General features: G+C 44.8%; 1 protein-coding gene across 2 annotated transcripts in view; it reads right to left on the minus strand.

The window, feature by feature from the left end:
* Positions 1–19,004, minus strand: part of ASAP1 (ArfGAP with SH3 domain, ankyrin repeat and PH domain 1) — a 356,837-nt gene that overhangs the window by 185,346 nt on the left and 152,487 nt on the right. The window contains exon 2 of one of the 2 annotated variants that reach the window (XM_061171343.1): positions 12,687–12,830. The exons of the other annotated variant lie outside the window; for it this stretch is intronic. Within the exon in view, the coding sequence (XP_061027326.1) occupies positions 12,687–12,719 (33 nt within the window). The 5' untranslated portion in view covers positions 12,720–12,830. The remainder of the gene's footprint in view (positions 1–12,686; positions 12,831–19,004) is intronic. 2 annotated transcript variants of the gene reach the window in all.

The following is a 19,004-nucleotide window of genomic DNA, read 5'->3' on the forward strand; positions in this document are numbered from 1 at the left end:
TTTCTATCTGTGGAATATTATTACACACAAGAGCATGCCCATTTTTGTTTCTTTTGTAACAAGCATAAGACGAAACCCTAGGACCAGAAAGAAAACAGTAACTACAATGAAGTTTTAAACGTGGTAGAAGTGAAAAAACTCAGAAGGGAGAAATATTGTTGTCATTTCTCTTTTTGAGAATATTGCAGATAATTGGTGGTACGTTTTTCTAATATCACTGCTTTGCTGGATCCCTGCTTATATGAGCAGAAAGTGAGAAACACTTTTTCTTAAATGCTGAGTTCAGCACTGCTGTCGAGCGACAGTCATACTCCTAGTGATACTGCAAAGGGTAACTTCACAAATTAAGCTCAAAAAAAAGGATGGGCTGGGCTTCCCTGGTGGCGCAGCGGTTAAGAATCCACCTGCCAGTGCAGGGGACACAGGTTCGAGCCCTGGTCCGGGAAGGTCCCACATGCCGCGGAGCAACTAAGCCCGTGCGCCACAACTACTGAGCCTGCGCTCTGGAGCCCGTGCTCCGCAACAAGAGAAGCCACCGCAATGAAGAGCAGCCCCCGCTCACCGCAACTAGAGAAAGCCCGCCTGCAGCAACAAAGACCCAATGCAGCCAAAAATAAATAAAAATAAAATAAATAAATTTATAAAAAAAAAAAAAGCATGGGCTAATGGAGAAAGATGCAATCCTACCACTTATTCACCAGCAGATCAATATATAGTTTCTTTGAAAAAAAAAAAAGTCCATTTTAGTGTTGTAATCTTCACTCATCTCTCTAAAATTAATATGAAGTCTATGTTCTAAATCTCTTTCCTTTTTGAAGGAAAAAACATCAAAAGCCACCTAAAACCTTGAAATTCAGAGGCCGCTGCCAAGGCAGAGTCCTGCCCACTTTCCCCCACTCCAGATGTGGCATCGCAGAAGGGGCAGAGGCAGAGTGCAGGGGGAGAACTGACCAGAAGAAAAGTAACCCATGTCCAGAACACTGGTTTTGCATCAGAGTCACCTGAGGAACTTACTGTAAACACGGAAGCCCAGCTCCTGACACCAGGAGACTGCACTAAGGAGGAGCAGACAGGGCCTTGGAATCTGCTTCCTCACCAGCACCCCTGGGGGTCCTGGCTGTCTACAGACCGCACTTGGAGAAAACCTTGCAGAGCCATGCCTAAGATGACAATCTAAGGTGAGACAGGTCACACTTGCAGGAGGACAAGGGAGTGGTTTTAACTGGTCTGTGGTGGTGCTCAGGTGCGTTTTTAAAGGCCCCCAGGTGTTTCCAATATACAGCCAGGCTTGAGCACACTGCCCTGCACGGGCGCAAGAGGCCCTCGGATGAAACCTATTGATCTTGTCTGCTGTGATCACAAAGCTCATTTTTCTCACCCCAAGACTTGCTCAAAATTCCCCATTAGCCCCAGAACCCTCCATAGGATGAAGGGGGTTGGGGGAAGCATCCAGATCTTGGGCCTTGGAGTAAAGGGACCTGAGTTCGGATCTTGCCTCAGCCACTAACTGGCTTTGAGATCTCCGAGTATCTCTTATAGGACTACTAATATATCAGTCCCATTTAATATCCTCATTATAGGTTTTGATCTATCTTGATCCTCAGTTTCCCCATCTGTAAAAAGGAAATGTTTGCAGTAAAATCCCCTTAGGGTATAAAATTCTATAATCCACAATACCTTAACATGATCAGATTTTCATTCTTCTCATGCTAACGTACACCCCCATGCCTGCACTGCTTCCCCCTTAGGAAGAACCACGCCAAAACGGCAGGCCTTGAGATGATCACAGGATGACAGACTGCTGTTATTAGGAGGATGGTGGACGTGACAGGCCTTGCTGTCATCTTCTGAGTACTTTTCAGAGAGGCCAAGTCTTCACTTACACTGTACTTAGGGCCATTTTATTTTGGGGAGTAGTGGTGCAGAAATGGGGGGTTATGTTGTTTTCATTGCTAGAGAGAAGATAATATCTAGCTCATCACTCGATTTGCCCTGAACCGTCATTTACGCTAAGTATGCCCAAGTATCCTAAATGGAAAACAGGGAAGGGACACTTAACCTCTAACTTGTGCCAAAGAATAACAATTTGATATGGCAACTTGTCCCTCCTCACTACTTCCTACAGCATTCACTGTCAGGGGTGCACCTTGGGCATCAACACTTGACGACATATTATTTTATTGCATTAAGTCTGATCAATAAGAGTCCACTTCCTCGGGAGCAAGAGGAGTGAATGGCAACGTACAGCTGGCCCTCCCTATCTGCAGCTTCCTCATCCGAGGACACAGAGGCCTGAGAGTACTACTTGAGCGTCCGCAGATTTGGGGACCTGCAGGGGGATCTGAGAACCACTCCCCCCTGTATACTGAGGGGCAACTGTACTTCTTTTCCTCAGCAGAGTGCCGGGCGCAGAGCAGAGATGTGCACTGAAGTGACCGAGAGAAGTCACATGCTCGCGGCAAAGCCTTCCTCAGTGCCGTCAGCACAGGACCTGACTGGTTCTGAGCTACAACTCCTGTAATATTTTTTTCCCTTGCACACTTGCAGGTGGAAATGAAGAATGAGTCTGTTTCTTCTCCACAGTTCCCTACCTGTAACTTGGAACAGAGACGCCTTGGTGAGGCGTAGGAGCACAGACTCATAAGTACACAAAGAGCCAAACTACAGCACCGCTTGCGACTATGTATCAACAGCTGATGAGGTGAGGCTAGTTTCTTAGACTCTGTTGCTTCATCTGTAAAATAGGAAGGGACAGCCATAACTATCCCAAGACAGTCAACAAATGGCAACTCCTTCTCTTCCAAGAGCTTTGAAACCCACCACTGGGAGATTTCCTCATATGGAGTTATATTCCTGGCTCCCGCAGAAGGAAACAAATGGGTGAACAAATCAGGCCTGTGTAGGGCTTTCTACAGGTCACCCAAAGCTACAGAAAGCCCACTAACTCATTTATCAAAGATTCCTGGAAGGCGGCAGTAATGGCTTTGGGCTGCTACCCACTTAGGCACATTCAGACTGATGACCGCAGGGTCAATACCGCTCTCTCAATTACAGCCCCCGGAGACATCCCAGCCTGCTAACATGTGAAAGCTCTTGTCCTGGCCAGCACAGGAGCCGGAAAGCACTTCTAAACAGGGGAACACGCAGAGCTAAGTGCTCACTCTGAGAAGTAAAAGGCTTACTAAAGGAGCCATATCAGAGACTAGAGGGACCTATTTTGTTTGCTTTTTTGTTCTAACTTTACAATGGAAAAGGCCCACGGAAACTGTTTATAGTCCTCATGCAGACTAGAACAACAGATCTGGAAAAGGACAAAGGCACTAACCACCAAGCTGAAGGTAATACGAGCCTCATTTTTGCAGAAGTAAATGTCCTGACAATGTCTGGACCTCATCAGAGGCTCCAAGAATAGGAGATCTGAAGACAGCGTGATCAAGCAAAGAGACAGGTTCCAAAGAGGCACGCTTCGCTGAAGGAAAGAGCGTGAGGAAGATTCAGACCCAGGACCTTCTACGAATGAATGGATGCTTTGCACGGAGAAAAAATATATAAAGAACCCCGAGGGCCTGGCTTCTAGGTCTGGTGTTGCTATGAATAAGGTATGCTGTCCCCAGGCTCAGCAAACTCCTAAAGCCAGCTCCTCATTTGTTTAAATTAAAAAAAAAAAAGAAAAGAAAAGAAAAAAAAAAGGTGGGAGGGAGGGGATGAAAGGGTACAAACATCCAGTTGTAAGATAAATAAGCTCTGGGGATCTAATGTACAGCATGGTGTCTATAGTTAATAACAATGTATTGTCTAATTTGAAAGTTTCTAAGAGGGTAGATTTCAAAAGTTCTCAGCGCACACGCGCACACACACACACACACAGAACTGTAATTAAGTGATGGATGTGTTATCTTATTGAGGTAAGCACTTTGCAATATATACATATATAAAATCACTATGTTGTATACCTTAAACTTATATAATGTTATAAGTCAGTTCCAACTCAATAAAGCTGAGAAAAAAAGGTCATCCAAAAGGGGCGGGGGGTGGCACAGTACTGCTCTAGTTGTAATAACAATACCTTCTATTTGTGTAATTTTATAAAGCGATTCCGTATACATCCCACTTTACTACTGTGAGAAAAGCTATATTGGCCCCATTCTATAAAGGAGGAAGTGGAGCCCCAGTAAGGTTCAATGACTCGCCCCCAAAACACACTGCTAACAAGTGGCTGAGCTCCGGCTGGAACTCATTAACTCTTCATTCAAAATCCAGTGTTTTACAGCTCACAAAGAACGAGCCTGCTAAGACCTCCACCGTCTATGTTACCAGCAGGTCCCCTGAGGAAGAAAGAGCCGCAGGGGTGTCCCGGTGGGTCCCCCACGGGGCCTCCTGGGACAGGAGCCCGGTTGCGGCTCTGAATCTCTGGCGTGAACATCCAACCTAAATTCTCACCAAACAGGGAGAACTGTGGTTTGCAGGCTCAACCTGAACTGAGAAAAATAAAGAGCACCTGATTGCATGAGCCAAAACTGGAAACACACACAGTCACGAAAAAGCTCTGCAGCAGCATAAGGCAGAAACCGAGTCAAGAGGAGGCATGGAGCCGGGGCAGAGGATGGGGAGGGCAGTCCACGGACCATGCCAGGAGCAGCCGTGGCAGAGAGGGAACTCAACGACCAAGGCCTCTGCCTGCTGCCGAGGGAGGCCAGTGCCCAGGGTGGAAACCAACCCTCCGGGCTCCTCAAGGGCCGCTGGTCCATGGGAGGCGAGGCCCGGCCCCTCCCCGCCCCGCCCCTCCACATCAGAGTCCCCTGTGAGTGCTTTTAAATGCACACACCTGGGCCCCATGCCAGACCTTCCAGATCAGAATCTCCAAGAGGGAAGAGTATGACACATGCTCTGGCTGAGGACCACAGGCCATAATAACCGGAATAAGACTGAGGAGGAGAAAGCAGAGGCCAAACAGGGCAAGGGAGCAGGAAGGACTGTACTGTCTCTGTCTCACCTGGTCTGGCCACTCACCTCCAAGGTGCTTCCGTGTAACAACCACTGTGTAGCAAGGATGTAAGGAGGCAGTGAGAAAATGTCCACAGGCAACAAGAGAAAAACACCAGGGAATTCCCTGGCGGTCCAGTGGTTAGGACTTGGCGCTTCCACTGCCTGGGCCCAGGTTCGATCCCTGGTCAGGGAAGCAAGATCCCGCAAGCTGTGTAGCGCGCACACCCCCCAAAAACAACAAAACGCCAATGACCATAAGCCACGCCAGCTCTCGATGTCCAATCAGTTTAAAACAAAAAGGATCCAGCAGCTGAAAGTTGAGTTGAAGTGAAAGAACCAGAAAATTCATTTCAACACAACAAAAACAAGTTCAAAGACTGGTTCTCAGTGAGGTGCCCTGAGAAGAGACCTAATGAGTGTGTTGAAAACCCCCCAACAATCAAAAGGCCATGTTATTGTATATCAATTAGCACTAACATCCTAAGACTATGGGGCTCCTTAACGCCGTATGATTCTAAGTAGAGTTCCAAGGGAACAAGCACAGTAAATAATTATTAGGCAGAGGGATGCAAGTCTGTCACTGTAGTCACACAGGCGTTTCCAAGAGCATTTTCTGAGCCCAGATCTTTAGGACGGATCTAACCGACCACAGAAAGCTGTAGTCATGTCCCAAATTCTAGACATATTTTATTATTTTAGAGGGGTGTGGCAGGTAGAAGCCACCATTCCTATGCTAAATGGAAAAAGAAAACATGGCCCTCACCAAAAAACAAACTGCATTTTTTGCTGACATCAACAGTGCCAGAGGAGAAACAAAGAAATAAACCAGAGGCTCACTGGCTTCTGTTTCATTAGAAACACATGAAGACAGTATCTGCCAATGAGAAAACATTCCTCTTTCTTTGCAAAAGTCTTCCATGCAAATCAACGTTACTTTTTTCTTCTTTTCTGTTCTTTCTTTTTTTTTCCCCCCAATACATACCATCCGGTTTTGTATTAATAGCTAGGGAGCACACATATCAGACTGAGACACATGATAAAAGAGATGAGGGATAAAGGACAAAAATACCCCCAATAATTCCAAGGGTATGCAATCCGTATGTATCAAATATCCTTGTTAAACACAAACTACACAGGGTGGGAACGCAGGAGAGACAGCCATTGCTTTTGGGCCACGCAGCATCCTTTCACTCAGCCCAGTACCATGCTGGGGGCAGAACCAGAACTCAAATCCAGATCTTTTATCTCGTACTTTAAAGTCCCTTCATAAACGCCCCCACAACCAGGGAGTCTTTGGCATGTTTACAAAGACCTTCCCCCTCCAATACTTGACTCAAAACAACCCTTTGAAACAAACAAGGCAGGAACCTGCAAGCCCATCTCACAGATGAGAGAGCTGAAGTGAGGGGAGTTCTACAAGGCCACCCAGCTAATAGGGAATGGAACAGATCCAAGTTTCTGACTCAGTCTACCTGCTTGTCAAGTAAAAGCAAAACGCCCAAAACTCCAGCACTTGATCCCCAACGAGACTGAGAGAGAAAAGAGAATGAACAGAAGAGCATAAATCCTACACCTTCCCCTGAACTCTGTGGTTGCATTAGCCCAGAAATACATGGGGGAGGCAGAGGAAATTACTCTTTACTCATGTAAGGTCTGAATCACACATCCAGTGTTAGGGATTCTGAAGTTACCCACACTGTCTGCCACAATCTGCTTCTCGGAGCCTTGGACGTGACAACCAGGGGATGTGAGGACCTGGCTGACACTGCGTTGAATGTTAACGGCAGGTGTCAGAAATCCACTTCTGCGGAGATATTTAACCGTATTTTAAAATTGGGGTTGGGGAGCCCCTACCATGCGAACAAAATTTTAAAAGCAGCACGGTGTGGGTAAAACAGATCTGCTTTTGCAACTGAGCATATTGGCTACACCAGCCTGGCTACTGTGTGCTCTCGAGCAAGAAACTAACCCCTCGGCTTTAGCTCCCTCACCTGTAAAACAAACAGATTTGAATGGATGATTTCTAGATCTCTCTCAACTCTAAAAATATTCTATAATCTCTGTAAGAGAGATCAGATAGAGGAACAAATAAAGTAGGGGAGAGAGAAAGAAAAAAAGAGAGGTGAGAGCAGGGAAGGAAGAGCACGGGGGGGCAGAGTGGGGAGCTGGTCCACTGAGCAGTCTGGGGCATCCTTACCTAAGAGTGACCCTACTCCGCGTGGAACCCACTGCCCTCTTGACCCAATAACCAATATAAAACTTAAGGCTAAAAAGAGGTGACGGGAACTAACTTTCAGTGAATGTCAACTATGTACCAGATTAGAAACCTCAGTCTGTGTCTCAGTTCAGTAACTTTCCACCGTTACAGAATCTCTTAAACTGGCACTTGTGTGTTCCTTATTTTACTGGTCATTAAAAAGAGAGACGCAAAGCTGATTTTCTTGCCTTCGTTTTGCTGACGAGGAAACCATGATTCAGAGGGATCAAGGGGCCTTAAAAAAAAAAAAAAAAAAGTCACCAGGCCAGTGAGTAGCGCAGACAGACTTGAAGAAAGATGATTTCACCAGTGCCCCTTCTAATATTCCTTGCTGTCCCTTTTCTGCCTTCTTTACTCCTCATCTATGGATGTCAGAAGAATCCAGCATAAAACTAGTAACTGACCTCTGGCCTAAAATACAAGTTTAGAAAAGGGGTGTGCTGTATATTCAATTGTGATTACATTTCCCCCAAACTCTGGGTGTTCTGTGCACAGAGTCTAATTGTGATAATGGTAATGGCTTCTTTTGACAGCTAAGTCTTTGCAAGTCAGCACTACTCCTGGAAGGAGTTCTCAACGTCTAGTCTCCCAAGATAGATGGGAGTCAATCATGCCAGCGTTTTCAGTATCTGGGCTGGAACTCTTCTTAGAGCATGATTCATACAGTATGATTCTGTCATGTAATAAACTCTTCCAGCTTTGAGCCACAGAGTTACTTATCCAAGCCAATAAAAGGCAACAGAAAAGCGGGAGAGAGGCACATAAATACTCATCAGAGATTGTGCTTAAGAATGAAAATTTGTAATAAAATAATAAAAGTTATTCAGTTACTTAAAATTCAGAACAATTATTCAGAGCTGGGAAGAGTACCAAAAGTGTATTAAATTTTCTTTCTTTTTTTTTTTTAGGTAAGAAGTGGATTGATTTATTTATTTTAAAAATTTATTTATTTTTGGGCTGCGCTGGGTCTTCGTTGCTGAGCGCAGGCTTTCTCTAGTTGTGCTGAGCAAGGGCTACTCCTCGTTGTGGTTCGCGGTCTTCTCACTGTGGTGGCTTCTCTTGTTGCAGAGCACGGGCTCTAGGTGCACAGGCTTCAGTAGTTGCAGCACGCAGGTTCCGCAGCTGTGGCTCGTGGGCTGAAGAGCGCAGGCTCAGTAGTTGTGGCGCACGGGCTTAGTTGCTCCACGGCATGTGGGATCTTCCCGGACCAGGGCTCAAACCCGTGTCCCCTGCATTGGCAGGCAGATTCTTAACCACTGCGCCACCAGGAAGTCCCGAAGTAGATTTATTTAGAGAGAAACACGCTCCACAGACAGAGTGTGGGCCATCTCCGAAGGTGAGAAAGGCCTGTATTTGATTTTCTACATTAGAATTCAACCACATTTCAATATCCATTGAACTTTAAAAAGAAAGAAACAAGGAAATGTGGATTTGTCAGTCAGTCCACTGCTCTTGGGCGTTAACAGCATCATTCCATTTAAAGTAACCCAGGATACAAGTGGTATAACAGTCACTGGTGTGTCTAAGAATGGGTAAATGAATATGTGTGTTTACAGAATCACTTTTTCCAAATAACATATAACAACACGTTATTTTTCTAAATAACAAACAGGTTTAGATTATGTGTATGTATATACACACAGAAAATACCTCACATTTGGTGGTAATGTTGGACAGGAGAAGAGAACAGAGGTTTTGGGTCAGACAACCTGGGGCTCTAAGACACTGGCTAGGTTAATTCACCTCAATGGACTCAATGACCTCATTGGTAAAACCAGGAATCATACGTATCTCAAAAGGTCACTGTAAGGAATAAGTAAGCTCACCACTCAATAAAAGGTAGCTACCAGTCTTAGAGATCTACAGATCAACAAAAACAACATTTCTCTACCATTTATGGCTTTTCTCCCTGCTTCAGGTTTTTACACATCTCTTTATTGGTCAATCCCATCATTGTTTATGGGTTTTTTTCGTTTTTCCCCATAGAAAGATTGATGTATGCTTACTAACTGAATTCGAAAATTTACTATGGAGCAGGGGTCGGGGGGGAGGTTTTGCTTGGTTCTTGATTTCTTTTTTTTAAAGATAGATAGATTGATTGATTGGTTGATTGATTTACGGCTGTGTTGGGTTGTTGGGTGTTTGTTGCTGCACGTGGGTTTTCTCTAGTTTCGGCGAGCAGGGGCTACTCTTTGTTGCGGTGCGCGGGCTTCTCTTGTTGCGGAGCATGGGCTCTAGGCACGCGGGCTCTAGAGCGCAGGCTCAGTAGTTGTGGCTCACGGGCTTAGTTGCTCCGCGGCATGTGGGATCTCCCCGGACCAGGGCTTGAACCCGTGTCCCCTGCACTGGCAGGCAGATTCTTAACCACTGTGCCACCAGGGGAGCCCTGATTTCTTAATTATGCCAGACCTTTCTGAGAACAGGGGCTTCTATCTCAGGGTGGGGACCATGAATCTACAACCAATGTACTGGTTCAGTTTTTCAGACTGGAAGATGTATCAGAAGTTTAAAAATATAGTGTTTTTTTAAAAAAGCAACTTAATTTATTCCGTTCTGAGACATCTATATGATGATACGTAGGGAACCCAGGAATCAAGATACACAATCATGGCACATGTCGGCTCATCCTCATCTAAGAGACTCTGCATCTTACGTATGTTCTACACTTTGCAATATTGCTTAACTATAATTCAATATGATTTGATCACACCCTCAAAGTAAGTATCTAAGACTCCACAATTACAGAGTCTTCTAAAGATTCAATAATATATACATCTGGCAAATAATCATTTGTTTACTTAATTTACCAGATAGGGAAAAAGGAGAAACAGGAACAATAAGATATTGTGGTTCCATAATTTTTATTTTTTTAAAGATTTATTTGTTACTAATTAATTAATTAATTTTATTTTTTTGGCTGCGTCGGGCCTTAGTTGTGGCATGCGGGATCTTCGTTGAGGCATGCGGGATCTTTTGTTGAGGCGTGCAGGCTTCTCTCCAGTTGTGGCGCGCAGGCTCCAGGGCGCGTGGGCTCTAGTTTGCGGCACACGGGCTCTAGTTGAAGCGCGCGAGCTCAGTAGTTGTGGCACGCGGGTTTAGTTGCCCCGTGCCATGTGGGATCTTAGTTCCCTGACTAGGGTTCGAACCCACATCCTCTGCATTGTAAGGCGGATTCTTTACCACTGGACCACCAGGGAATTCCATAATTTTTAGATATCTTAGTCAAAACTATAAATTCATTTATATTTGTATATTAATCCTTCCTTTTTGAAAAAACGGCTTATTTATTATCAGTCTATTTGAAAAACAACTGAATCAAAACATTTAAAAAATCTCATCAGAAACTGCTTAAGGTCTATCCATTGCAATAAAACTGGTGCCTTCTGTACTCCGCATGGATATCCATTATCAATCCTGACTTGTGAATGTAACTATATGAACACTTAATAAGATCCCCTTTTGGCAAATTGAAAGGCTAAACATTTTAAGTGCCTTTCCCTTTTCTATAATACAAATGGTTGCCCAAAGAGAAAAAAGCCTACTCCCCAAAAGGACCACATGAGAATTCATAGAGAGAGGCAAAAAAGATCTACAAATAAGCTGGGGAAAAATGAGTATATGCGAAGTATATTTGCATATACTCCCTTTACCAAAGATTTCCTGAGGGCCTGTCTTGTTTTAGGTGCTAAGAACACAAAAATAAGTTAAACACATTCCCTAACCTCAAGAAGTCCATAGATAGAAAAGCAAAAGCACAGCCTCAATCACATCAGGGCAGAGGGATATGTTACAGGAAGGCCAGGTTAGAAGAGCAGTTAAAGCCTCAGATTTTGGAATCAAGACAAAGTTGGGTTCAAATCACTTATTAGGAAATTTATCACTTAACTTCTTGCCTCAGTTCCCACATCTATTAAACAGGATAAGAGTTGCTGCCTCACAAGCTGTTGCAGTGATTAAATGAAATAAAGTATGCAAAGCCCTTAAGATGAGAAAAGGAAGTACTCAGTAAATCCAAGAGGGACACATCTAAATTGGACCAGAGAACTTCCTGGGGAAGCTGATGAGGCAACCAAGGCTTAAAGCCAAAAAAAAAAGACACATCCCTCCCTTTCTCTGCAGCACTCTCCCTTTCAGCTGGGGCTCACCCTCCACGGCTCTTTGTTCTGGCCCCAGAGGTGCTCAGATGTGTTGCATGGAATCTGTTTATGATAGTATTAGCGTATCGAGGCTTTCAGATGCTAATGCCAGGTAGGGTAGATTAAATAAGAAAAAAATGTTCTGTCATGTGTACATCAACCATGGCATTAAAGCTAAAATATCAAAACCAATTATTGATTTGGTAGAATAGTTACCCAGAGTACAGACACTCTTGGGGAAATTATATTTGGGGAAAAAAAGAGGCTGCACATCCTACTCTCATGAAAATCACACAAATAACAATTTGAAATTATAAAGAGGATGGCGTAGAGGATGATACAGGCTGGAAACCAAAGGATCACAAATACAAATGCTTACCGGAGCCAAGACAATAATGTTAATAAGAGACGCAAGCTTGGTCAATTTTACAGAGACAGGGCATGACCAAGGCAAAATAATAACATTGGCCATTTAAGAAAGGCAGCCACTAATTAATTAGCTTTAGCTGGCTTTTGCCATCTGTGAGAGGTTCAGTGTTATCAGATTGTCTGATTTTTCAAAACAGGCCAAAAATCCAATATCTATGTGAAATTTCCTGAAACTTAAAAGACAGCAACTAGGTCAAATTTGGTGGGAACACAAAACATCTGTGGGCTGCATGTGGCAAGTGGGCCACTAGTTTGTGAGCTCTGCAGTAACTACTGTGGAAGAGAGGACGACCATGTCCAGGCAGGCTGGATCATAGGGACCACTTTGCAGAGAACATGGGATCTGCGATTAGCTTTAAAGGACGGCAGGATGCAGGTGGCTGGAGAAGAGTAGGAAGACCAGGTAAAGGCAAGGAGGTGTGGGAACAGTGTTTGGGAGCAGCAAGAGGACACTAGCCTGGTAAGAACAGAAAGTCATAGGTGAGACTGGGCACAGGAGAAAGAAAAGTCAGACAGTAGGGGTCTTAAAAACTGGCAGAGGAATTCAGACCTGGTTTGATGGGCAAAGAAGAATTACTGTCAGTAGATGCATAAACAGAAAAGCCATGATAAACTCCCACAAAGACAAAAGGCCTAAAAAATGGTGGCACATTCTCAGGAGAAACCCACGTTTGGACAAAAGGCAAAGTTTTCAAGAGCACATTAGTATTAGGAGCTTCAGGACAGGCAATCAGAGGCTCATTAGATGTAGGAAATCGCCAGAAACCACAGGGCACTAAGCTGGACAGCCCGCGAGGGGATGTATATTTCACTGACTATATCGACGGCAACCGCGTGTGGGACTGAGTGTGTGAGCGGGATGGTTCTGTTAGACTCACCTCCATCACATCATCCCTAAACTCCCAGTTCATTGGCACCAAGGGCAGAGGTTCTCATGGACAGGACCCATCTCCAGAAAGGGACTGCAGTGGCCAGTCAAATGTGCAGTGTTTCTCCAAAGTTTTGGGAGTCCTAAAGAATGCCTTTAAAAAAATTTCAGACATTTAGTGATCATAATCCGAGACCTCAAAACACTGGTGCAATGAGAATAGAAAAATGAAAACTGGGCAAATAAACATCCTAAAAATAGCCAGACCCCCAAAACTGTATCTATAATCAGATTCAAGTGATTATAGTGTTAATTCAGCCCACAGGGTGTGAGGCTCAACTGAAGGCCAGAAAGACAAAAACAGGAGCCACATTTTCTGTAAAGGTGATGGGGAGCCCAAGAAAGATGTTAGGCAGGGTAAGATGAGCTATATTTTATGAAGAGCAATAAACTGGAGGGGACGAGCCAGGGCATAGCTGGGATCTATAAAGACAAGTGTCACCGGCCGACAAGACCAATGGCTTCCTTTAGTTATATCTGGGAACCAGTGACAATGAACCATGGTGACCCCACAAAGACTGAGAGGTTAAGATACAGCCCCTGGGAGGGAGGGGTAACAGAGCAATGCAGTTATATCACAGCAATCACCAACAGCGCATGACAGCTTTGCAAAGGATAAAGCATCTTTCCTGATATCCCCTCCCCCCATAAAGAAAATGTGATCTCCTAGGAGGTACTGAAAATGATCATTCCTTTCTACTCCCTTTACCCACTTGTCACATGTGGGTGGCTGCCAGCAAAGACTGGCCCTAATGCCTGTGAAAGAGGAACAGGAAAACCTCCCACCCCGCGCTCTACTCACGACCCATGAAAGTAAAGACCAGTCTCTAACAACGACAGTCCTAGTGGTTCCTTAACAGTTGAGTCTTCCTTGACTGTAAGATTTGGAGGGAGTTACTTCAGGGAACACTAGACCAAAAAGAAAAGGAGGGCTTGGCAACCCACACTTACTTTCCTACAGGAAGCATGAAGGTAAAGGATTAGCAAAATAAACACTAGGACATACCATTAATGACGCTGAACAGCCCACCTTCTTTATAGAACTTCCAGAAACACACACAAGGAGACGGACTACTCAAGGAGTTTTGAACCATTAAGTTTAAAAAAAAAAAAAATGGCTCAGTGCCAGCCTGTGAGTATTAGTGAACACAGAATTTCATGAATGAAGAGAATTTTATGCACATTGGCTCAAACAAAATGATCTTATCACTAGGATCGTTTTTGGTGGTCTAAATAAAATGAAGGAAAATGTAATTACAATCATATTTGTCTATTCAAGTGCCATCTTCTAAAAAAATTTTTTGTTCTAATTACTGAATCGGAGAGAGTCAACATGGGTATAGCAGCTAAAATACCCAGCCAATCGCAACCTTGACATTCTTGGAAAATAAAACAAACACAACAGGTTGGTTTTGTTTTTCTAAAGCTCTGGGAAGGCATCCATGATCAGTGTCACTCTGGCATTCAAATTTAGTTGGAATAAAGCTGATACCAGTTTTTGTGTTCCACAGGCAATAGCCAGACTTTCTTTAAAAACATGAAATGTTTATGCAAATCACAGTGGAAGGCTTGCTGCCTCTGGTTTCTGCTGTAACTTTATGTTTCTTACCCATGCTGAGAAAAGTACCAACAATGCTCCAAATGTTGATTACAAATAAACAAAAAATAAGCAGCCAAGGCCTTAGAGGTACAGATGTAATAACGAACTCAGTTAACTATTGGAAATTAGAAAATCACTGCCTGCTGACGACAGGTTTCCAAAAAAATCTGTTCTTTTTAGCCACCATTTATTTCTGAGGACCTACTACGTGCCAGGTATGGAACTAGGAGACGACGTGTGTTACCTCTCCCAGCACTCACAAGAAGTCTGACGGGCAGATTACCATCTCGATTTTCCAGATGAGGAAAACAGGCTCAGAGGAGCACAGCAGTTTGGTCCAGGTCTCACGTACCACAGGGCAGAGCACATTCCTGAAACCAGGACGCCTGAGGTACAGCACGCTACCTCTCTCATACGACACTAACCATAAGGTGAAAACTTTTTTTTTTTTTTTAAATTGAGGTATAGTTGAGTGAAAATGGGGTGGTAATCAAAAGTTGCTACAAAATGACTGGCAAAGTTACTCTCAATTAACTAAAAACAAAGCTGGCATTCATTTCGCTGATGTTTATCTCACCATGTATGTGAGAGTCTATTTCCATTCACAGGTTAAGCCCATCACTTAGTTTCATATTAAGAAAAATAGCGTTCACAACATCCGAGAGGTAACTCTTTCATGTACTGATGGTGTCTGGAGGCCAGAATTCCTGAATTTTTAATCCTGCTTGAGCAAGATACTTAACGCTGTGTGCTGCGGTTCCCTCCTCGGTAAAATGAGGGTTGCTGTAAGAACTTAAGTGGGTTAAAGCACACAGAGCACTAAGAACGCTGTCTGGTACACAGTAAGCGCTCAGGACAGGTCAGCCATCCTTGCCTTCATGTTCCTATTTACACCAGGACTGAGACGGGTGATCAAATCCAGAGCATCCATCATACTTCCTGAGCTTAAAAACCTGTTCAACTATCTAAGCAAATGCACAAATGGGCAAACAACCTTAATGTCTACGTGCTCATAATTATGAAACAACACGGAAGCAAAACTCTGTGCCCTCAGGGAACATTAATCCTGGCACCAATGTATGAAACAGATAAGACAGACTGACGGAGTTGAGGACACAGCTCAAGAGGGCACAGACCTTCGTGCCGAAGGAATGTGTGACAGAGGAAGAAGGGCTGAGGGAGGTAAAAGGGGGAGAGAGAATTTGAGGGAAGACGTCCTTGAAGGCCAGCCCAGAGGGAGCCCCTGAAGAGCGCCGCTCGGAGAAGGGCAGGGAGTGCATTCCTGGTAATGGGGCCCCAAGGAACCAGACAGAAACAGGGATGAGCGTGGCATGAGGGAAATCAGAGGCTGTTAAGCAGAATTATTTGATTCTGACAAAGCTGGATTGCATAAGCACTTAGAGGCCAGGGACTGAGCCCCATACATCTATCTTTGTCTAGCTCCGGCCCGAGGCATAGTGCCCTGCAGGAAAATACTGGCTAGGTGGATGAAAGTATAGAGGGATGGAAGGACCGCTTGAAGGATGCTGGGGAATAATAGATAAGATGGGGCTGGTGAGGTCATTTCAGATTAGCAAGACCGTGAACAAACAGAATGAGCCAGCAGAGAGGGTGCCATGTACCCACTCACTCAGTCACACCCTCAGATGAACACTGCTAAGTGTCCTTTATCTACCTACCTACCTACCTATCTACCTATCTACCTACCTACCTATCTGTCTATCGATCTATCTTTGAGAAGGGAGGCCAACTGATTTTGGGGGGAGGCTAATTTTTCCAGCCCAAGAGAAACAGTTCGATGGAGATATAAACTCTGAGGACCGGAGACTTGAAGCCCAGCTCTATGGGCAAATCCCCCAAGCCCTCAGCACTTGAGTTTCTCATTTGCAATCTAGGAATAAGGCATATCTCCCAAGGTTGGTGTGCAAACTACCAGAGCTAGGTTACGTCGAGGGCCATGGTCACATGGTCTACAGGGCATCCTTAGCTATTTCTGCCCTTTAATAAAGTAAACGCCAATAGGGCCACAGCTGGTTTTATCAACTTTGTACTCCGAGCCCTTCGCACTCAGTCTAGCATACAGCAGGGATCCAGAGAAGGTTTGATAAATTGATCTGACGTTTCCCTAAACTCGTAGACGGGCACTAGGTGGCCCCGTCGGGTCTCTGCGGTGACTTTCCTCCTGCCCAGGTCCCTCTCCCTGGAATGCTCTGCACAAGTCTCCCTGGAATGCAAGCACCAAGAAGCAGAGAGGCATCCCCAAGCGCGGCTTTCCAACCTGCTCCAGTCCCCCTCCATCAACACTACATGGAACTCCTATCTTTGCTGAACTCCCGCCATACAGAGGGCTCCATCAGCGGTGCCAGATGGCTCTCCTGCTAATTGATGCAAATATAGGAAGCTTACCTCCTCAACCAAGCTGGAAACTGCTTGAGGCTTTTCGTCTGTGGCTTTTTTTTCTGTTAAAGCTGGGACTTTTAATCCATTTCTAACCTTTCTGGTTCTAGTATCTGACTTCAAGAGCACCATTCCTCAACTTAGCTCCCCAGAACTGACTGCTCGGAGTAATGCCCTTCTTTCACAACAGCCACTGTAGAAAAACACCCCCTGGTGAAACAGCTGTTAATAAAAAGGAGATTTTTTAAGAGGATACAGAGCCCCTCTGACAGGTATGAGCTCCCTGCCCATGCTTACCAGGAAATGTTTTATCTGGAGCTGCAGTGTCCTACCTGCAACCCTGCGGTTACAAAGCTCAGCCAGCTCTTACGCATCAGGAAACGTGACATTGTGAATTCTGAAGTCTGGTCTGCACATCAACTGAACAAACATGCATTAACCACCTTCACCTAGAGATCCCAGGTTCCTCTTTCTTCCCAGGTTTTGTAGGATTTTGTGGGACAGCTGGGGAAGCCTTCTTGGAAACAGGAGCTTACCCGAGCCCAGGCTATGGGATGCCCTCATGCAGCCTAGTCCTTTCTAGTACCTGACTTCATGAAGAACCCCTTAAGTCCTTCCAGCCATCCCTCATGCCAATGGTGGTCCTTCTTCCCAGGCTACAGTCATGTTTATGAGGTCTTTCAAAATGTCGACCCCCCTCCCCACCCCCATCAATCCCAAACCCCTTGCTGGTTTTGCCTTGGGACCATTTCCTTGCAGGTACTTTGAACCACAAAACCTTGCATTTGAACACACAGGATGTTACTTCTCCTTCCTCTCCTTGGACCAGAAATGACCAATTTTAAGTGCCTTATCAAATAAACTTTTCCCTCCTTGCTTTGATATGCTTCTAAGCTGATGACATGTGGCCTGGGGTAAAGGGGTAAGGATTATAAGGGCTCTTGACACATTCAATGCATCATTCTAAAGAAGACCTTCACAAGTAGGAGCCACTTATCTTCTAAAACCAAAGAACTGCTCTGCAGGCTAAGGAACAGAAAAGATGAGCTGCCAAGTTACCATTTCAGGAATCCAGTTATCTTGACTTTTCCCCTGGGGCTTGCTTCTGCTGCAACTAAAAATGAACCTCGGGTTCTTGTATATATTCACATACCCTTCTAGCCAAAAAACGAGGCAAACTGGTATGTAAATGGAAACATTACAGAGCACTTTTAGAATGTGAAAGTCAAATTCTCCTGTTGAAAAAACTCAGAGATGAAACCAGGATTGACACCCAAAGAAGAATTCTGGAGACAGAAATAAATAATTGCTAGAGTATATATTCCAAGTGGATTAATTTCAGAAAAAATCATTTCCTAAGACCTCGGCCAAACAGTTTCTTGTTCATCTGCCCCCTCATCTCTGTCTCTGCACGTCCCTACTCCGGGGCTGACTGTCCTCATTAAGAGAAAAGGGCTGCAGAAAGTCACCTCCTGCCACTTCCCCATGATGTCCTCGAGAAACAAAAATGGAAGGTGTTGAGATGGCAACGCCTACAGAGCAAAAATACTGATTATCTTCCTGTTGCCCTCAGGCTCCCAGGGAGAAGAGAGATGAGGGGAGGAGGGAGCAGAAAGGGGGAAGAAGGGGTAGGTAAGTTTGACAAATGAGAGAGAGAGTGACGGAATTAATAAATGAATGGTGTGAATCAGTAGAGTGAACAAATGAATACGTTTCATCCACTCCTTGAAAAAGCAGCCAGAGCCGCCATTTACTTATCAGGAGGTAAAATTCATTCAGACTTACATTTTCAGACATGAGTTAATTCATTAGATCCCAAGCCACTATACGTCAAGGTTCTCCAAACTGCGGAAAAGCCTGATAACTCCTGGACTTCCGAGAATCACCTGTTACACCCCACTGCTCACGAGGGGACACTGAGAAGATAACGTGCAAGCAGTTCCCACGCAGCTGCAGTCCATGCCTGTTTACTCACTGTACTGGACCAGATCATCCTCAAGTCCAAGTGAGACAGCCCCCACGCCACTTCCTTAAAACGCTTTCCCAAAAGCTGCTGAAGAGGAGCCAAACCAAAAATTGGAGTTTTCTCTCTCCCCCATACACTTCCTCCTCCCACCCTCCAACCCCACCGGATGCTATTAAATAATCCATAAAAAGCAGACAATGGTGGGGTGGGGAGGACAAAAACCGAATCTAGATCATGCACACGTGCGTTCATACATTTAACATGTATGGAGTGGAAGGCCAAAATAAGCCAGGTTCTGGGGCTAC

The sequence above is a fragment of the Eubalaena glacialis genome, chromosome 17 (genome assembly GCF_028564815.1).
Source record: "Eubalaena glacialis isolate mEubGla1 chromosome 17, mEubGla1.1.hap2.+ XY, whole genome shotgun sequence".
In the NCBI taxonomy this organism is placed as follows: Eukaryota; Metazoa; Chordata; class Mammalia; order Artiodactyla; family Balaenidae; genus Eubalaena; species Eubalaena glacialis.